The sequence below is a fragment of the Vulpes lagopus genome, chromosome 9 (assembly GCF_018345385.1).
Source record: "Vulpes lagopus strain Blue_001 chromosome 9, ASM1834538v1, whole genome shotgun sequence".
NCBI lineage: Eukaryota > Metazoa > Chordata > Mammalia > Carnivora > Canidae > Vulpes > Vulpes lagopus.
Window position 1 is genome coordinate 61,093,672 of NC_054832.1, and position 22,202 is coordinate 61,115,873.

The 22,202-nt window shown below is 39.0% G+C and overlaps 1 protein-coding gene across 7 annotated transcripts in view; it reads left to right on the top strand.

The window, feature by feature from the left end:
- Positions 1 to 22,202, top strand: part of NCOA2 (nuclear receptor coactivator 2) — a 296,902-nt gene that overhangs the window by 253,308 nt on the left and 21,392 nt on the right. For 6 of the 7 annotated variants that reach the window (XM_041768982.1, XM_041768981.1, XM_041768986.1 and 3 more), the window contains 4 exons: positions 3,915 to 4,125; positions 6,194 to 6,400; positions 9,192 to 9,410; positions 13,119 to 13,248. In XM_041768982.1, coding sequence (XP_041624916.1) covers positions 3,915 to 4,125; positions 6,194 to 6,400; positions 9,192 to 9,410; positions 13,119 to 13,248 — 767 coding nt within the window. The remainder of the gene's footprint in view (positions 1 to 3,914; positions 4,126 to 6,193; positions 6,401 to 9,191; positions 9,411 to 13,118; positions 13,249 to 22,202) is intronic. The other variant, XM_041768987.1, reaches the window with a different exon arrangement.

The window sequence follows — 22,202 nt, forward strand, 5'->3', positions numbered from 1 at the left end:
AAAGGAAGGCATTAATTTTTTTGTCTTGTGAAGAAATGCCTAACAGAGTAGACACGGACTAGAACTTTTTTTGGGGGGGGGTGGACAGGGAGGGGCATATTTGATCAGAAACTTAATGTGATCAAATCCGTCCCTTCCAGAACTACAAAAGAGAATGCCGTAGTTGTCAGATTTTATTGCCAAACAGCCAAAGGGGTTATAGTAGACATTCTGAATTTTATCTCCTTGATGAAGAACATTTAAAGTACACTTAAGACAATTAGATGAATGTTAAATGCATACTCCAAAAATTAACAAGAAATAAACACATGCAAAACAATATTATCTCTAAAGGGGAAAGTTACATAAGGTATTCTTCTGGTGGTAAGCTGGATGAATTCAAATAGTGTCCATAGTTATGGGGATCCAAAGAACCAATTTCTTTTGAATATACACCAAGAAGTTCCTGCATGGCTTCCTTAAGACAAAGAAGCATTTAATTACTTGTCAGAACTAGACTGACCCACAGTTGAATTTGATCGGCTCTTAAAATGGCAGAGATTAAATCAGTTTTAATACATTTTTTTAATAACATGCTTTTTAAAAATAAAAATCGAGCAGCCCCGGTGGCTCAGTGGTTTAGCGCCACCTTCAGCCCAGGGCGTGATCCTGGAGACCTGGGATCGAGTCCCACGTCGGGCTCCCTGCATGGAGCCTGCTTCTCCTCTGCCTGTGCCTCTGCCTCTCTCCTTGTGTCTCTCATTAATAAATAAATAAAATCTTAAATAATAAAGTAAATAAAAATAAATAAAAACCAAGGAAAATATTGGATTTAAAATTTTCTAATTATTTGAAATTTAAAACCCAATAAATTGACTTAAGCCATCCAAATATGGTTTAATAAATATGGTTTGGTTTTTTGTTTTGTTTTTTAGATTTCATTTATTTGAGAGAGAGAGAGCACAAGTGGGGGGAGGAGCAGAGAGGAGAGGACAAGCAGACTCGGCTTGATCCCAGTACCCTGAGATCATGACCTGAGCTGAAGGTAGATGCTTAACCTCCTGAGCCACCCAGGCACCTCGAACATCCAAATATATTTTAACATCTTATATGTATAATGTTAGACTTATTCTCAATTTGTAGATTACAAAGGAAGAATCATGAATTTTGTCATTAGAACTCTTTGAAACTATGCTGATAATTATTTTTGTTTGACATTTTTTAAAGGATAATTTTATTTGCATGGAAAGAGCGTAAAAAGGAAAGGTAGGAGTCGGTACAGGCTGTTGTTAATCTACATTGTAAAAACTTTCTTTTACACGTATCTGGGATTAGGGGCAAATATAAGAGCATTCATTGAGGATAATAATATATATTTATTATTGTTTATATGAACCTATTTATTTTGATGTTTCTCATCCACGGCAGTCTGCAAAACTTTCTCAAGAAGCAACTTATTACTTACTTACTCTCTACTTCCTCCCTTTGCACCCCCAATTCCTCCCCACACACATATAATGAGCTTCAAGGGCCACTTTTTAAAATACTCTACATAAGGCAGCAGCATAGTAGGTAAGCTTGGTTTTATAGGACAGCAGTAAACATCAGTTTATTAGACTCTCTTATCTCTATAGGTATTTGAATGATACAATTACAAGGATAGCATGGATTTTTATGAAATATTTTTCTGCGAAAATAATGGAAATTACAAGAATTTCTATGAGAAATTTAGTTGATCCCGGGAAATTTTCTTAAATCACAAGTTAACATGGTTGACTCAGTGTCCATTACTATGTTCCAGGCACTATCCTTGGAGGACAATAAATGTTCATAGTGATATTTATACCCTTTGTGTTTAGCAAAACATGATAAAGATAGATTTACAATGGAGTCACTTTACATGTACATTTAACTTACACAATATCATCATTTAAAAATGATCAATTCAGAAGAAAGGAATAGGTGACTATGAAGTGGTTAAGTAGTGTGAGCCTATCATTTTGCCCAATAAATATGTACCCTAGCAGAGTGATCGTGAGATGAGCGACAGGAGTTTACTGGGTGTTGGTACTCCTATGGCTCTAAGAGTGTGAAAATGTAGCCACATGTTTTTTAAACACACAGCTCCTACATACACGACATCATTTAGGACTCAGATAAGAAAGAGTGGTGTGCTTCCACGCTAGAGGAGAACCTGACTGTGTTGCCCTTGGAGGGGACAGAGATGTGCATTGAGATGTCTGCTGAGGGAGTTTTGGGGTTTTGTTTGTTTGTTTGTTTGTTGTTTTAAAGATTTTATTTATTCATGAGAGACACAAGCAGAGACCTAGACAGAGAGGGATAAGCAGTCCTAGACATTGGGGAGCCCAGTGCAGGACTGGATCCCAAGACCCCCGGGATCATGACCTGAGCCAAAGGCAGACACTCAGCCACTGAGCCACCCAGATGCCCTTCTCTAAGGAGTTTTAAGGTTCATTTTATCTGTCTGTCTAGACTTTGGGATGTTAACGTTGGAACCCAACCCTTACCTAAGATGTATTTTTCCCATATTTGATGCCTCCATCTTTTGTTAGAAATGTGTAACTAAATTAGAAAATGGTCTTGTAATTGTCCCAACAGCACACTGGGAATCTTCTAGGAATCAAATAAAATGTCACTTCAATTTATCTTTCCTAACTTGAGAAATATGTCCACTAAGACTTCCCATACAGTTATTACATGTGCCATAAATTGCAAAATCTTTAGCAAATCCAACATCTGCATGGGGAATAGGAGTTATAGAATAAAACCATGAGCCCTTTTGCTTCAAGTGTACCTCTTGTCAGATATAAACAATTTCATTTGAATTCCCTCTGTTGACAAAATGTCTAGTCATGGCCAAGCAAGGATTCAAAGTCCATCCAGTGATTTTGGGGAAATTACCTAACTTCTGTGTTTCCACCCACACATCCTAGAAATCATTCTTACCACTTTCTTCATTAGAAACTACTAACATTTAATTTATCCATTTTCTTGTCTTGTGGGCACTGCGTGATTTTAAATACTTGGCACATGGATAAGTTCTACTTAAAGAATATAAAATAGGTTGAGCTTTCTGGAAGACAAGTAGTAAGTATGAGATAGTGATGGTATTTACTTTTCTTATTTTGATGTTGGTAATTGAAATGAACTTACTTCAGTAAAAAGAAGAGCCCTGAGAAACATCATTCTGCCTTCTCTGAAGCCAGGTTAATAGAATCTATGCATGGGAACACCCATGTTTTTATCCTGCTTCCCTACATTTTGTCACCTAAGCTGGTGAGTGACTAAGAAGGCCAGTGTCATTTGAAACTGAAAGTGCAAGCAGGAAAAAAAACACCAGTCAAATTGAGAAGGCAATGCTTAACTATTCATGATTACTTTGAGCTTATTTTGTTTTTTACCCCATACTCTTACAAAGAGAAGTCCTAGAAGGAAATAACCATTTACAAAATACTGATGTAGTGTAAACTTGAATCATATTTTTTTTTACCAGTTTTTTGTCGTTATTTCTTAGAGAGTGTTAGCCACAAAACCTAGACCTGCACTATAAGTCATAATACACTCAGTTAATTAGAAATACACATACTCATGATTGATTGAATTATTAGCATACAATAAAGAGGAATTTATACATTGCCAATGAATCACAATGCTGGGAGGGAGCTTTCTAATTCATCACCACTCTTTTCTAGATGAGGAAATTGGGGCCTAAAAGGTTAAGTTATTTGGCCTTTGTCAATTTAATTTTTTAAAATGATCAATTCACTTGTTAGATGAGAGGTGTGCATGAGTGTCTGCATCTTTTGTTTGGCTGTGGTGGTGCCTTATGCCAGTGAGGTCTGTAATTGTAGCTGGGGCTGTGGTGCCCACACTCAGGGCAGGACTGGATCAACTCTTCTGTTTGTTCACTGCAGCCTGGCAGTGAGCTGGACAACCTGGAGGAGATTTTGGATGATTTGCAGAATAGTCAATTACCACAGCTTTTCCCAGACACGCGGCCAGGCGCCCCTGCTGGATCAGTTGACAAGCAAGCCATCATCAATGACCTCATGCAACTCACAGCCGAAAACAGTCCTGTTACACCTGTTGGAGCCCAGAAAACAGCGCTGCGAATTTCACAGAGCAGTGAGTATGAGATATTGATGGTTATGCCAAGAAATTCCCATATAATCCCCATTAGAAACAGTGATTATTAAAATCTGATACAAACAGCTTAGTCACTTCAAGGTTTTTGTGGTCAAATAGCACCATCTACTGTCCTGGTTCTTCAAAACACCACTCAAAATGGACTCTGGTGAACATGGCCTTCCAGCATGCTCTTGTGGTTAATCAACACGGAGTGAGCCTGACCTACATAGATAAAGTTCTTTGGATGATTGTCATGTCTCCCTTTATTTTAGCTGCTGCCTTCAGAAATGGAGTTTAAAATAGACTTTATGTGCCTTAATATATAAGTGGATACTTTAAACGTAGAAAATTAGAAAGTTAGGCTGACTTTTTAGGAATAAAATGCTATTAAAAATTCTTAATATTTAACCATAATATGTGAACAGGCTACACACATTAAAAATATCCTATTCCTTAGGAATAATTCTAAAAATACCAGTTCAAATGGAACTTTATCATAAATGTTTTTAAATGCACTTTAATAAAAAGCTTGAAGACCTTAGACTATTTTAGAAAAATATATTTTTTCTATCATTTATTCTTTTTATTTTAGATTTCTAAAGTTTAAAGTAAATTATTTCTTCACCATAATCACTTAGTTTACAAACTTGATATATGTAAAGTCCAACAGTTTTGAATGGAAGAAATTATATTTCCTGTGCAAAGAGATGTGATTTACAGAAAGATAAATGATGTCCTTAGTGTTCACTTGGTGAACAGAATGACTTTTCCCTTGTCAGGTACTGTCTGATTCAGTGCTCAGCATTTGTTCTCAAACCAGAAATGGCAACCACCAACCAAATCACAAAATATCTTTAATTACTAGATCTTTCCTCAAGTGATTCTTGATTATTCTGGAAGGGATAAAACAAAATAGTTTGTTGTCCTCTCTCAAACCTCCATGTTTCTTGAGGAATGGAAGGTACTTATGGACCTCGGGAGATCACAAAGTCAAAGAACTGGGGAGTAAGAAGCACACTACTGGGTTTATGTTTATGAACCAGAGGCATTAATTATGGGCAGCATGGGAACTCATGCTTTCTCCTCTGTCCCTCCTGATGTAATCAGATTGTTGAGTGCTAAACCGAGAGCTAAACCTGAGGGAATCCAATTCAGCATGTACATAATTTCCATTCTGAGCCCTAATTCTTCTAAATGTTTTATTTCTGTTATTAATTGATAAGAACTTATTTATTTTGAATGTACTGTTTCATACTATGTTTATGTAATCCAGTGAAAAGAAAATAATTGGTATTATTTAATAAAGTAGCTCTAAAAATTGTCATTAATAATATCTGATACTTTTAAAATGTAATGATGTTCTTATCAAATTATTGGTTGTCTATATGATAGTATAGTGCACACTACCCAGTGGATTCTTGTCAGTCATCCGTAAGAATCCTTTCAAATCTAAATGTGTCCAGAATTTAAAGAAGCTGTTTTTAGAAGATTGAATAGGGCCCTAAAGCTTTAATACTGACTTCAGGGGGCAGAGTTCACACTTAAAAGATAATAACTTCCAAGGCGAGTAGATACTTTTAACCTAATTCTACTCGCAGGAAAGGCCAGTTAAGAAATAATAGGTCCAAACCACGTCTGGGTTTGGGGCTGTGTGCAGGAGACGTTTATAGCTTCATAGCTGTGACAAAGCAGTATTCCTGAACTCTAATACAGTGACACATATGGACAAGACCATACGAGTGTTTGACTCAGCAAATACAATTAAATGTTAAAAAATTAGCATTGGGGCGGGAAATATATGGTAAATAATAGACATGAGTTATTTTTCTTTCTTTTTGCAAGATTTGTTAAAAGTCGAGTAAGAGACTTGATTAAATTACGAGTCCACATTTTGGTGCTGCCTGTGGTTTTTTGTCTGTGAGTTTGTCTTTTATTTAGGCAGTTGGTCCCTGATGTGCATATCTCTGATACTTTACAGACAGCATTTTCCCTGAACACTACTTCTGTTGCTATTCTTTTTCATTATCCTATATTAACCTTCAATTTTCATTTGTTTTCTCCTTAGCTTTTAATAACCCACGACCAGGGCAACTGGGCAGGTTATTGCCAAACCAGAATTTACCACTTGACATCACATTGCAAAGCCCAACTGGTGCTGGACCTTTCCCACCAATCAGAAACAATAGTCCCTACTCAGTGATACCTCAGCCAGGAATGATGGGTAATCAAGGGATGATAGGAAACCAAGGAAATTTAGGGAACAGTAGCACAGGTAAGGGCTCAAATGCACTGTTACTTTATTGGTGGGTTATTTAACTTAACGATGTATTCATCCACATCCAACTAGTAGAATTTTCTAAATGAATTGTTTTATGTTAGAAATGAATACTAGCACGTAAGAAAATTCTACAAATTTTTACTGCGAGAGTGGCATGCGAAGCATCGAAAGCATTCCAGTAAGCCGACCATTTTATCTGTGACCATTACTTTTACAGGATCTCTAATCATTAATCCTACAGCATAGTCTTATTTCTTCTATTCCAGTTTACCACTCCAGATGTTATAGTGTTATGTGTGAAATAATTTGGTGGTTGCTAGTATCTCATGTAATCTGTTGATAATCCCAAAACTTCCTATTAATCAAGGATTTGTTTTTGGAGAATTTGAGAATGAAAGTTTATAATGCAGCTAACTTTTCATACTTATAAATGATACAGTTCTTTGGAAAAATAGTAATTTAAAATTAAGAACTTTAAATGGTAATATGCTTGGCTAAAGAGTACCTGGTCCAGGGCTCACTTTTTGAAGAAGGATGACTTTGCCTGTAATCTGTTTTGGACCTTGACCTGCTGTAACTTGAGGTGTCTGCCAAGTTACCTAAGCTCATTTGCTGAGTGGTAATCAGTGTCATAGCAGCTACCGTATTCCCAAACTTCCATCTAATTAAGGCTAGAAACCATCTTAACGGCAATGATCGCTATTACCACCACGTCCTGTACGCTATAGTATCTATTTATCACAGATCTACTAGCAGGATTCTGAGTTTCCTAATGAAGAACTGCTCACAATTTACAGCATTCTTCCTTTGTCAAAATGAAGTACTCAGGACAAAAGCATTGAAAGAAATAGATATTATAAAAATATGAATTTTATATTTTAAAATAAAGTATTGATTTATATAAACAAAATACCGCTTTATGCAACATCCTATAACAGAAAAGGAGCCAATGACTTAATTAAAGGTTCCTCCTTATTAGCAGAACACAAAGAAGACCTGAGTTCTTATAAGGAGGAATTTAGAAATATACCTGTTTTGAAATCTGGACAGCCTAGAGATAACTGGTGTCCAGACTCTGAAGATCATACAATGCCTGTGCTTTGTTTCAAAGAAGAAAAAGAAAAAGCCTGAAAGATATGTAGACCCCAGTTACTATAATTGCATGAATATTGTTGAATTACAGGTCATTTTTCCTTCTGCTTTCTAGACTTGCTATAATCTTGTTATATTATTTAGAGGCTAGATTTTTGGAAAAATACAGTGCCTTTTCTCCCATAATACATTTGTGTAGTTCAAATTTAATCTTCAGATGTTTTTTAAAACATGTATTATTCTCTGGGGCACCTGGGTGGCCCAGTTGGTTAAGCATCTGCCTTTGGCTCATGTCATGATCTCAGGGTCCTGGAATTGAGCCCCTCTCCCTGCTTGTGCTCTCTCTGTCTCTCTCAAATAAATAAATAAAATGTTTAAATAAAATTTTAAAATTGTATATTACTATAATACTCTAACTTTTTCAGTGAACTTAATTACCTTTTATTCTTAATAATCCTAATGTAGCACATTCTCATTTCACCAATGAAAATCCACCCACAATACATGTACTCTCCATTTCTTAAATATACTCTATTTTTAGTTATCATAATTAAAAGTAAATGAAAGCAAGCCATCTATTTGAAAGCAGCACTTCTATTTTTTAAGATTTTATTTATTTGAGAGAGAGAGAGTGCACAAGTGGTGGAAGATGAGAGGCAGAGGGAGAAGCAGACTCCTTACTGAGCAGGGAGCCCAACTGCAGGGCTCAATCCCAGGACCCCAGGATCATGACCTGAGCCACTCAGGTGCCCCATAATGAAAGCAGAACTTTTATATATCCATCACTAAACATTTCAAAATGAGAGGTTCTTACTTGGGAGTTTTTCCCCTTTAGAATATCAAGTCTTAGCAAATATTTAGCGACTGTCAGCATTCCCAGGGGCTAGGCCAGAGAGACCAAACACTTGATCCTGCTTGGAGTATTATGCTCTTATTGTTAAGTGTGGCTGCATAACTATTAATATCTCAAGTGTAAAAGGATCTTTACCAATCTGCCCTAACCCATTCTAGAGCTATATAATTAGGAATGTGGTAGTCCAGGTATATTGAAGTTAACCTTTAAAAGTAGGAGTCTCTTGCCTTGGATATAAAAAACTGTAGAAGAAAGATCCTGTAAATTCTTCATGTTTTAGAGGCTACCATGGTCACTTTTGAAGCTTAACAAATTATAATACTCTGAAAGGGATTTGAGGATTTAAAAACCTGACATCATAAAAAATTTAAAATTAAAATTAAAAAAATAAAAACCTGACATCAGCTTCATGGGATATTCTGTGATTTGGGTTTATAATTAGAGTATTGATTATCAGTTTAAACCTTGTTTCTCTTAGCCGTACCTCCCTTTTGGAAAGTAAAGCATTGACGTGTAGATCAGCTAATGTGATTCACTTCCTGAGGAAGGAAGTTGGGGTTATCCACACACCACAGCACCTGTTTCTAAGTACATATGGGAACAATCTTAACAGCTTTTCCGAACTCTAAAGAGTGGCAAGTCTGTGCTTTGAAAAACTGTCGAAATTGCCAACTCTTGTTTCTTAGCTGAGGGTCCGTGTCTGTCCCAACGGGGGCGTTAACTCTTGGGCTGTGTATTACAGAGTGATTGTCTTATACACAGTAGGCTCATCTAGTGTTCATACGTGCTGACTATGTTTTCAGTTACTCCATGTCTCAGTTTCCTTTGGCTTGCCTACAGGAATGATTGGTAGTAATGCTTCCCGGCCCACTATGCCATCTGGGGAATGGGCACCACAGAGTTCTGCTGTGAGAGTCACCTGTGCTGCTGCTACCACCAGTGCCATGAACCGGCCAATCCAAGGAGGTATGATTCGGAACCCAACAGCCAGCATCCCCATGAGACCCAACAGCCAGCCTGGCCAAAGACAGATGCTTCAGTCTCAGGTCATGAATATAGGTAAGATAGTTGTAGTGATTTTTTTTTTTTAAGATTATTTCTTTATTTGAGAGAGAGAACACGGGGCGGGAGGGGCAAAGGAGAGGAAGAAGCAGGCCCATTAAGCAAGGAGCTGACACAGGGCTCAATCCTAGGACACGAGATCATGACCTGAACAGAAGGCAGACTCTTAATAGACTGAGCCACCCAGGTGCCCCTCTAGTGCTCTTTGCTTTTAATTTTCATGCTTTCTTAGAAAAGAATAACAGCTCCAAAAATTATTTTAAGATATGCTCCTCATTTGCAATTTAGGTGATTCCCCTCATATCAAGCTGTCATAAGTGAGATTTTTGCTGGAACTCTGTATAGAATCATAGAATCTCAAAAGCTTTCTAGTTACATTAGAGAACCAACTACCTATGTGATGTATTTTTATTAAATTGTCTAATCTCAACTTTTCTGGGAAGTGAATTGGAGTATCATACTGTAAATGTTATATATATATATATATATATATATATATTTTTTTTTTTTTTAGTATTTCAATGTTACAGAATTGGTCCTAACTCTGGGTGATTATCAGAATCATCTAAGGACATTAAGATGCAGATTCTTGAGCCGCCATCCTAGACTATTAAACCAGACTTTCCAGGGTCCTCTCTGAAGGTACAAGGTCTTCTAGACTATCTCACGAAACATGAGGATCACTAAAATTCTTTTTTTTTTTTTTTTAAAGATTTTTATTTATTTATTCATGAGAGACCGAGAGAAGGCAGAGAGATAGGCAGAGGGAGAAGCAGGCTCCTCGCAGGGAGCCTGATGTGGGACTTGATCCCAAGACCCCGGGATTATGCCCTGAGCCAAAGGCAGATGCTCAGCTGCTGAGCCACCCAGGCATCCCCAAAATTCTATTGGATACAGTTCATGTGTTATTAAAATTAATGGCCTGATAGATTATATGATACCATTTGTATGAAATGCCCAGAATAGATAAATTTGTAGTGAAAGAAAATAGATAAGTGGTTGCCTAGGGTTTGGGGTGTGGGGAACATGGGGAGTGACTCCTAATGGTCATGGGGTTTCTTTTTGGGGGAATGAGAACATTCTAAACCCAATTGTCATGATGGTTGTACAACCCTGCAAATTTACTGAAACCCACTAAGTCATATACTTTAAATGGGTGAATTATGTGCCATGTGAATTATCTCTCAGTAAAGTTATTTAAAAAAATTCAGCCCTGGTGGCGCAGCGGTTTAGCGCCGCCTGCAGCCCAGGGCGTGATCCTGGAGACCCTGGATCGAGTCCCACGTCGGGCTCTCTGTATGATGCCTGCTTCTCCCTCTGCCTGTGTCTCTGCCTCTCTCTCTCTGTCTCTATGAATAAATAAATAAATATCTTAAAAAAAAAAATTCATGGTCTGAAAAAAAAATTCATGGTCTGTACAACTCACACTTGAGTGATATTTCCTTAATCACTTACATTAGCCTTCTTCTAAATCTTGCATATTAGCATAATTCAGATAAGTTAATGTTTATGTACTTCTTCATATACTTAGATGTTGCGCAATGAGTAAGCACTAAATCATTATCGGAAAGGTACCAGGATTGTTTTGACAAGACAACGCAGAATTCTCATCCTACTTCTGGCCTCCGCTTTCTTACCTAGTTATGTAATTGCTCAGCACATTTTGACTTGTTTCTGAGAGGTGACGTTCAGATAGCCTTCCTGCAGAGAAGGATGAGTGGTTCAAAATGATGAGTGGTTTCCAAACATAAATTCATATGCTTTGAGGCTGCTATGGAACAATGCTAAAAATGACCAGATTTTCATGTAAAATTAAACTGGAAAATTTTTTAATGTATTGATTCATTCATTTAAATATCATAATTAAGGGGCACCTAGCTGGCTCAGTTGGTAGAGCATGTGACTCTTGAGTTCAGGACCATAGTCAAGTTTGAGCCTCATGTTGGGTGTAGATGCTACTTGATTATATATATATATATGTTTATATATAAATAAATATATAACATAATTAATAAATTCCTTATATCCAGAAATTGAATTTGTTCTCCATATTTCTTTATTTTTTTAAGATTTTATTTATTCATTCATGAGACACACACAGAGAGAGGCAGAGACATAGGCAGTGGGAGAAGCAGGCTGCCTGTGGGGAGCCTGATGCAGGACTCAGTCCCAGGACCCTGGGATCACAACCTGAGCCAAAGGCAGTCATTCAGCCACTGACCCACCCAGGTGTCCTTTCCTGTTTCTTTATTGAAGGGCACCTCACCTGGCCTTTGCGCTTTATTGTGTAGCTGAATTTCTCTGATTTTCAATAAGTTCAAAAAGCCATGAACTCGGGGATCCCTGGGTGGCTCAGCGGTTTAGTGCCTGCCTTTGGCACAGAGCGTGATCCTGGAGACAGACCCAGGATTGAGTCCCAAATCGGGTTGCCTGCATGAAGCCTGCTTCTCCCTCTGTTTTTCTGCCTCTCTGTCTCTTTCTCTGTCTCTCTCTCTCTCTCTCTGTGTGTCTCTCATAAATAAATAAATAAAATCTTAAAAAAAAAGCCATGAACTCAATAGAAAATTATCTATTGTCATGGAAGACAGGTCTACAGGTGATGATAACAGCAGAATCCTTAAAAAGCTCATGTCATCCATTAGCTTTAAACCTCTAAAAAGAGGTTTAGAAAAAGAACTTCTAAGAAAGAGCACATCTGAGTTGTCTGGGTCTTCTTTCTATCCCACCCTGTCTCTTCTGGAAGAGCTAACTGAATTACAGTTAATAAAAGTTCAGGAACAAGGAGGGGGATCTAGCACTTCTCAGGAATGTGGTCCAGGACCCTGATGCCCTTTCAGGTGGTCTGCAAGGCTAAACTATTTCCATTATACTAAGACACTCCTGGCCTTCTTCACTCTCAACTCTCACAAGCATACAGTAGAGTTCTAGAAGTGATAGGCTGTGTGGTATCGCCTTGGTGGGATGTGGGAGCACATAGGAGGCTCTGGCTCTCCTCCATCATCCAGACATTAAAGTGATTTTCAGAAATGTAAAACAATGCCAGCAAAAGGTTTTTTTTTTTTTTTTCATTTTTTTATTTAAGAAACTTGCTTATGTTAACACAGAGTGGTTTTATTGTAATTATTTTTAAATGAGTGAATAATTTTTTTTCTATTTTCCAATGTTAATTTCCCATACAGTAAGTAAGTATCAATAAGATAAAATCCACATAAAGAAAACTGAAAGGTCAGGGTGCTGGAGTACCTGGGTGGCTCAGTTGATTAAGCCTCCTATTCTTAATTTTGGCTCAAGTAGTGATCTCAGGGTCATGAGATGGAGTCCCCCTCAACTCCCTCCCCCCAAGGGCTCTAACTCAGTGGGGACTCTACTTGAGATTCTTTCCCTCTCCTGTGCTCCTCTACCCTGCCCCCTTGTGCTCTCTCTCTCAAAAAAAAAAGAAAAAAGAAAATTAAAAGATCTTCACTGCAAGAAGTTTAGAGCTACCACTCTAGATATTGCCTAAAATGGGTGAAAAGCCTTGATATTTATTGCCTTTGTTTCTATTTCAGAACAAAAATTCGGTCTTACTATTTTCAACTAATTATTATTGCATCTGCCTTTTGCATTTTATGTAAACCAGGTATTTCACTTGATATTACATAGCAGAAATAGGCATTCCCTGATAAAATTTATAAAGTTTTGGATTTTTGTCTTCTCTGTTTTTAGGGCCATCTGAATTAGAGATGAACATGGGGGGACCTCAGTATAGCCAACAACAAGCTCCTCCAAATCAGACTGCCCCGTGGCCTGAAAGCATCCTGCCTATAGACCAGGCATCTTTTGCCAATCAAAACAGGTGAGTTCTAGCACCAGGAGATCCAAGAGAATAATGATTCATGATAAGGTCTAGAAGTTATTTTAGCCCTCTGCTAGTGTTATTCTTTTCCTCCTAAATAGTTGGTCCTGACCAGTTTTCATGTATTCAGATTATATCATCAGTTCTTAGGCATGGAATGTGGGAGGGAGAAGTCTAAAAATCAGACCTAGGGCTGTCTGTAAAAAGTTATAATTTGGGGTGTCTGAATGGCTCAGCCAGTTAAATGGCTGCCTTTGGCTTGGGTCATGATCCCATGGTCCTGGGATCAAGCCTGGCATCGGGCTCCCTGCTCCATAGGAAGCCTGCTTCTCCCTCTCCCTGCTGCTACCCTACCCCTGCTTGTGCACTCACGTGCTCTCTCGCTCTCTCTCTCTCTCTCCCTCTCTCTCTGTGTCAAATAAATACAATCTTTAAAATAAAAAATAAAGTTATGATTTAGTTGGAAAATAAAAGATATACATTAATAACTAATATAAGGTACTGTGTACTATAAATGCCATAAGAGAAATAAAACTAGACAATTCTGTTAACATACGTTTTACCACTTAAAAAATAATAGTAAAGGCAATATAAGATTTGGCAGGAAGAGTAGATTAGTAATAGAACAGATTTATAGAAGGCCTTAAATACCGAACTCTGAAGAATTCATACTTTTTTTCATTAAGCCATTGAAAAAGTTTTTTGAAAAAGGAAGTGGGATGTGGTCATGTTTGATAGAGATTTTTTGGTTCTGATTATCAGTCTAATACTTTTCATTTCTTTGTGGGTGATCTTTTCCCTCTATTTGCTTTTGAAATATTCTATGTATTTTCTGTATTGTACCTTTACTACAGGGTGTCTGGATGTGGATTTAGTTATACTGCTTGGTATTTGGTATGTGCTGTACTTTTTTTAATTTGTAGATTCTTGATTTTTCTCGTCAGTTCTGGAAGATTTATAGCCATTATCTCTTTATGTACTACCCCCTCGCCGTTTTCTCCATTCTTTCCTTCTGGGATTCTGGTTAGACATATCTTACACCTTCTCTGCCTACACTGGCTTTTTAAAATTTTTACCCTCCAGGGACATCTGGATGGCTCATTTGGATAAGTGTCCAGTTCTTCATTTCAGCCCAGGTCATGATCTCAGTCAGGGTCGTGAGATCTAATGCAGAGCCAACTCAAGATTCTCTTTCCCAAGATGCCTAGGTGGCTTAGTGGTTGGGCATCTGCCTTTGGCTCGGGTTGTGATCCCTAGGTCCTGGGATCAAGTCCCGCATTGGGCTCTCCACAGGCAGCCTGCTTCCCCCTCTGCCTATGTCTCTGCCTCTCTCTGTGTGTCTCTCATGAATAAATAAATAAGAAATCTTAAAATTAAAAAAAAAAAAAAGATTCTCTGTCCTTCTCCCTCTGCCCTCCCACCCCCCAAAATAAAATCTACTCTCCATATTTCAAAGATTTTATTTATTTATTTAAGAGAGTGTGAGCGAGAACAAGTGATGAAGAGGAGCAGAGGGAGAGGAAGAAGCAGACTCCCCGCTGAACAGGGAGCCTGACTCAGGGCTCCATCTCAGGACCCTGGGATCATGACCTGAGCTGAAGGTCAGATGCTTAACCAACTGAACCACACAGTTGCTCCTGTTTTTCATTTCTGAAACTTTTATTTGCCTGGTCTGCTTTTCAGTCTCATTATTTGCTTATTTTTGTGATTCCATCTTTATATCTTTAAGCATTATATTTCTTTATCTGATAATTTGAATATCTAGATTTCTTAGAGGTCTAAATCCAATATTGACTCTTGCTCGTGAAGGCCTGTTTCCCTTAGTATTTTGGTAATCTTGCATTGGAAGTTCATAAATTCATCTTGGTCAGTGAAACATCTAAGGTTGAAATTGTGGACACTTTTCTTAAAAGCGAATTTGCAGTGCTCTCTGCCAGGGGTGGGGGGTCTACTCTAGGTTCCCTCAGTTCAGTCCAGCAGCCTTCAGTTAACTCTTTTATTTTCCTTTGACCCAAAGCCCCAACTCTTACTGCTTTATGGATAAAAACACACCTATCACCAGTGGCTCAGGATGCTCAAGTTTTAGCTCATACATATGGTTTCTGTTTTGTTTTGTGTTTGCCTCTTTGAGAGTCCCATTATTCCTTGCAAAGCCAACATTACAATTGTGTTATATGCATAATCTCATTAAGTAGAGCACAGATAACCTTGAGCCTTAGGTGATGGTACCACTTGGCTGTGTAGGTGAGCAGAGAGCCCCTATGCAGAGAAATGGAAGCCTAAGCCAGGGGAAGCCTGGGTGGCTCAGTTGGTTAAATGTCTGCCTTCAGCTCAGGTCATGATCTCAGGGTTCTGGGATTGAGCCCGTGTTGGGCTCCCTGCTTGGTGGGAAGCCTGCTTCTCCCTCTCCCTCTGCTCCTCCTTGTTGCTTATTCTCGCTCTCTTTCTCTCAAATAAGTAAATAAAATCTTTAAAAAAACAGAAGAAGCCTAAGCCAGAGGACAATGTAGGAACTAAAGAATGTGAGCAGTGTTTTGCTGGAAGTAAATTTGTTAGAAAACTTAAACTAGGGCAGCCCGGGTGGCTCATCGGTTTAGCGCCTGCCTTCAGCCCAGGGCCTGATCCTGGAGCCCCAAGATCGAGTCCCTATCGGGCTCCCTGCATGGAGCCTGCTTCTCCCTCTGCCTGTGTCTCTGCCTCTCTCTCTCTCTCTCTCTCTTTGTCTCTCTCTCTCTCTCTGTGTTTCATGAATAAATAAAATATTAAAAAAAGAAAGAAAGAAAGAAAGAAAACTTAAACTAGGGGTGCCTGGGTGGCTCAGTTGGTTAAGCATCTGCCTTCAGCTTAGGTCATGATCCCAGGGTCCTGGGATCGAGCCCCAGGTTGAGCTCCCCACTGAATGCTTCTATCTCTCCTTCTGACTTGCCTCCTCCCACACTCATGCTCACTCACTCTCTCAAATAAATAAATAAAATCATTTAAAAAAAAGAAGAGAACTTAAACTATAGCAGTTTGGTCTTGAGGTTCATATATAAAGAGTTGGAATTGAAGGCTCAGTGAGGACCCTATTGCAGACAGCATTTGTCCTCTGGAGATTATTCTAGTTTAAAATTATGTAATATTTTTATCAAATTCACAGATAATTAAAGTCAACTGTATTTCTGAAATTTCATAAAAGTAGAGTATATTTCCAGAGTTTCTTACTTGTTTTTCTTTTTTTTTTTTTTTTTCTTTTTTTATTTATGATAGTCACACAGAGAGAGAGAGAGAGAGAGAGAGAGAGACAGGCAGAGACACGGGCAGAGGGAGAAGCAGGCTCCATGCTCCGGGAGCCCGACATGGGATTCGATCCCGGGTCTCCAGGATCGCGCCCTGGGCCAAAGGCAGGCGCCAAACCACTGCGCCACCCAGGGATCCCTCTTACTTGTTTTTTAAAAAATACAGGTTTCAGTGACACCTAGGTGGATCAGTCAGTTGAGCATCCAACTCTTGGTTTTGGCGCATGTCATGATCCCAGGGTAGTAAGATTGAGCTTGGAGTGGGGCGTCGTACTCAGCGGGGAGTCTGTTTAGGCTTCTTTTCCTCTCCCTTTGCCCCTACCCACACTCACATGCATATGCTCACTCTCTCTAAAATAAATAAATCTTTTTTTTTTCTTAAGATTTCTTATTTATTTATTCATGAGAGGCAGAGACACAGGCAGAGGGAGAAGCAGGCTCCATGCAGGGAGCCTGACGTGGGACTCGATCCCGGGTCTCCAGGATCACGCCCTGGGCGGAAGGTGGCACTAAACCTCTGAGCCACCTGGGCTGTCCTAAATAAATCTTTAAAAAAAAAAAAAAAATGTGAGTTTCAGAGTGAGTCCTACTCCCAAGATGTAACACTTTTGTCACAGTCAGCATTGTAGAGCTTGGAATAGTGGTGTGGTGTCCATCTTCCTTTCTGTATCTTTTGGGAAAGTAAAGGTTTCAGGAGATTCAGTGAAATTTAAAAACAAAATATCAAAAGATGAATATGAACCCAGCACAGTAAGACACATGAGGAAAAGTCAGGGGCTAGTTATTTCACTGAAAGAAAAGATTAGGAAGGGGCACCTGGGTGGCTCAGTCAGTTAAGTGTCTTGCCTTCAGCTCAGGTATGATCCTGGGGTCCTGGGATCGAGCCGCTCCCCCTACTTGTAGGTGCTGTCTGTCTGTATTGAGCATGTGTTCACTCTCTCTCTCTCAAATAAATATTCTTATAAAAGAGGAAAAGAAAAGAAAGCGTTTCATAACTATCTCAAGGAGATAAAGGAAGGTTGGTTGCTTACCAGCTATATTCTTTTCACTGAAGGGGAGAAACTAGTGTTTCCAAACCCTACAGTGCCTATGAATCACCTCTGGGGTCTCATTACAAGATAAACGCACTTTTTAATGGGGCCCAAGGCTCTGCATTTCTGAGGAGCCCCAGAAGATCCAGCATTGCTGGCCCTCCCACTGCACGCTGAGCAGAAAGGAGGCAGCAGAAGGGCAGACAGAGCAAGAACCAGGTGCGGTCGCTGTGGCTCTCCTGGGACTAGCCCCGGAGCTGACGTGCAGGCCTCCATCCCTGGGTCGGCTGGGGGGTAGGGCATCGTGCAAATAACCGCTGTAGTCATACTTGGAAGTAGTACTTTTTCAGGGTTCTTCCAGTTCTTTGAGTATAATTTCAAAGTGTCAGCGAGTGTTATGTTTTTTCTAAATCTGTTTATTTGATATGTTGAAAAGCCACCCATTTCCATGGAAACTTGCACATCATAAAAATGTAGCACAGAAATTAAATCCAGCACCTGATAGTTGTTTGGAATGAAATGTCAAAGATTAGTTCCTAGGGAATACTAGGCCCGAAGTTAGGATTTTCACTGTTGCCCAAGCAGATGAGCATTCTGTTAAGATGGAAGAGGGCCGGCGTTCGTGCTAAGCCCGAAGACGGTAAGCGCGTTCTGCTTGCTGGGCAAGCTTCTGTGACCGGGCGCCGCCCCGTTCTGCCGTTACTCTGGTTACGCTGTGGCAGTGTTCTTTGTATGAGAACTGTGTGGACAGAACATAACATTTTCATCACTTTTGAAGCTATTTCAGTTTTTCCAGCCCCTCATCCTCCATCTTCATTCTAAATAATACAGTTGGGAAGAAATTTATGACCCACTTTAGAATAATCTTACTGTCCTAGACATTCGGAAGTGCTGGATAACAAAGGTTCTAACCACATTTCTCTTTGAAAAGAAAAGAAAAGCATCCCCTTTTTTGAAATCCCCTTCCCTAAGTATCATCATTAACATTTTATAGTTTTACTGCCTACCTGTTTAGGGGTAGGTTTGTAATGTTTTCTAATCCCAGCATTAGTTTAGGTACACATTTCAAAAGGACTGCAGGTTAGTCCTTAGATCTCAAACATATTGTCATATTCATGTATTTATAGCTGAATTTCCATTTTCTCTAATTCCATCGTGTCTTATTTTCCTTGATGTAGTATGTAAAAGAGATGTTTGAAATATAGCCCCATATTTATGGATGATTTTTTGAAGCTTTCTGTTAAATTTATAAAAAGTGTTTTTTCCTCTTGAAATACAATAGCTGCCTTCCTTGAAAAACTTGCTTTCACATTAAGTTCAAAATTTCTGAGTTAATTTGGTTTTCTTTGGTTTGCAATACATCTAAATAAAGTTCCTTTTGTTTATTTCTTATCATGTAGTAGCTGTTACTTTTTGTGGAATTTTGAAGATATGAAAAGTAATGGTAACTGTAGGGTTTCTCAAACAAGAGCTTAGAACTGACCTTATTCCCCTCCTTATTGCCAACCATACTCTTTTGCTAGTTCATAAATAAAAGTGTAGATTTCAAGAAGTGAGGTTTCTATTGGCGATAGATTTATCTTTTGCTAGCTTATAACTTAATCATTTTGCGCCAGCCTATGGCTTGTTTGTGTTCTTTCCTTTATTCCTTTGAATTTCATCCTTGTTTTGTGTCAGACACTGTCTAGATTGTAACTGTATTTGTAATTGCCCAAAATGCAGGGTAATAAGTAGGCATTTATAAAGTTAAGATTAGAAGCCTGGATCGGTGTTTTTTCCATAAGCCAGCCATATTAGGGTGTCTCTAAGGGAAGTGAGAGAAGTCATGGTATGCTCAAATTTATCATTGTTTCAAGCCACAATGCAATGTATTTTTCTAAGTATAAGGTATGATATCCTGGCTAGATCAGGAGCCTTTATTTTCATCAGCTGGAAATTTACTGAACCCATGTAGTTTCAACTAGTAGGCCAACAAAGAGACTTAAGATCTCCTCACTGGGTACAATCTAAAGTTGACATTTTTATCATAAATACCAGTATCACTTTTAAGTGGAAAAGAGAGGAGGAAGCATGGAAAGACAGGTCTTGGCCTCATAGTAGTATGAAAGGCATCTCCTGGAAAAAGATCAATTGCCTAGGGTGGCTGGGGCTCACAGGGAAGTTGTAGACGTTGGGTGTGGAAAGGTTGGGCTTTACCAAAATGTATGTGTCCTTAAATTCTACCACCACCACCTGATCAGGGACTTAGACATTTTCCTGGAGAGTTGAAGTGAGAATTTGAAGCCAACTCAGTAAAGTTTCTTTTAGGAAAAGGAACCTGGCAACATTGTGTAAGGAGAATTGAAGAGAAGTTATAAGCAGGAAAATATCTTGAGAGTCCCAGCCTGAGTCAATGAGGGGCTTGGCCAAAGTCGGAAGGCCTGGAGGTACTGTTGTACTTCTCAATGTAGATCATGCATTGGTTTGGTGTTTTGTTTTGTTTTGTTTTTTTTGTTTTTGTTTTTGTTTTTGTTTTAATTAGGAAAAGCAAGGAACAAGAATGGATTATTTTATTATCCTGGAAATTGTTTTAAATGCAAATAAACTTTTGCATTGGTTTGTTTTTTTCTTTATGCATTTGGATATATCTTTCCTAGGGTAGAGTTGTCTTGCAAAGGGCAACTGTGCCTCCCTTTCCTTCTGACACTAGTTTTCAGTCTGATACAAAACTGGAGAGTCTGGGTTTGTGTGGAACCCGCAGCCTTCCCAGAGTTAAGAGAGTAGACTTCGCCTTATCTTGTCATCAGTGAAGGGGTGTGCTTATGTGGGAAGAAACAGAATTTGAAAATTAGGAAATAAAACTAGACAAAGAAAATCCTTTACTGCCTTATTTCACTAGCATCTTTGGGGAATGAGGTCCAGGTATAAGCGATCTGGTAAGTAGAAAGCATCCACTCTCGGCTGACCTGAACTCCTTTTTTTTTTTTTCCTGAAGTCTTTTTTTTTTTTTTTTTCCACGAAATTTACCACCTCCAAATATTGGTTACTCCTTTGGGGAATGCCCTCCTCTTGTTGCTTCTGTGACATGCGGTTCTGTGGTTTTTCTCCTCCTTGTTGGCTGCTTTCTTTTCTACATCTGCTCCTTCCTCCCACTCCCTAAGTGGAGCAGCAGCAGAGTGATCTGATCACACTTGTGTTTAAAAAACTTAATTCTCGGAGAGAGCGGATGCCAGAGAAGCAGGAAGGGTAAGAGGAAACATTTCCAGTAATGATGTCTTACTGAGAAGCAACACAATGATAGGGAGAAGAGGCAGGTGTAGGAAAGGCCCCAGAACAGCGAAGCATAAGGCCCCAGGAGCATCTGTTGCCTTTAGCAAGGCAGGAACGTTTGAATGGAACTGGCTGGCTGCGCAGCACACCCGCTTGGCTTGTGCTTGTGGCCGCACAGCCAGGTTGCAGGCCTCAGAGGCAGTGGGAATGTGGGCTTAGAACCAGGCATAGCAAGTGAGCAGTGACATCGAGGGAACACTTAATTGGGTGGTTTTCTTTACAAGTTATTGGGAATAAATGGAGAGTAAGTTTTTTTGTTTTTTTTGTTTTTTTGTTTTGTTTTGTTTTGTTTTTTTTACGCACTGTATAACTGTTTGAAATTAATTGTTGGCTTTAATGACATTTCAGGATTCTAGGCCAGAGTGGCATATTAAGCTGTCTTTAGAAAACATGGCATATGAAATTGGGTTAGAAATTGATGGACCTATTCTCACTTGCCTAAGAATAAGGTTACTTACTTGTAAACTTTTCTTTTCTCCAAAACATCATATGGTAACTCTTACAAATCAGACTATCTAGGCAAAATACAAGTGTCATTTTCCTTCTGATACTAAAGTAACTCAGAAGCTCTTTTTAAACAACTTCCTCAACTTGTCATTTAATTTAAAGTATAGGAGTTTTATATACCATAGAGTTTGGAGTTCAGTGTTATGCTTCTATCACCTATGACCTTATATCATAACAAAAAAAATGTGTACATTCATAATCTCCTTTTCTTGACCATCTAACTCAGAATGGCCAAGAGCCACACTTCAGCTTTAATAAATGTCCACAATAGGGATCCCTTGGTGGCTCAGCAGTTTGGCGCCTGCCTTCGGCCCAGGGTGTGATCCTAGAGACCTGGGATGAGGTCCCACATCGGGATCTCTGCGTGGAGCCTGCTTCTCCCTCTGCCTGTGTCTCTGCCTCTCTCTCTCTCTCTCTCTCTCTCTCTGTCTCTCTCTCTATGTGTGTCTCATGAATAAATAAATAAAATCTTAAAAATAAAATAAAATAAATGTTCACAAGACCTGCCTGTGTGTGACTAAAAAATTTCCTATTAGTCCAGCCGAAGTTAGTCTAACGACAGCTGAATTCAAGGAAATTAATGTAGCTTTTATGCTTAGATCTCTAGTCTCTCCCAAGTGGGGCCTCATAGCCTCGTATGAAATAAGACCGTTCAATCAAGTTCATCTTTCCTACTAAAGTTCAGAAAAATCCGTTGGTTACTTCAGGGCAACGTAAATGCCAATGTGCTTGAGAAATCAGTGTATATTTGTGGAAATACAGTAATCAGGTAGGCCCTGAAACCACAGAGGTCTGTGCTGAAATCCCAGCTTTGCAGTGTCTGCTCATG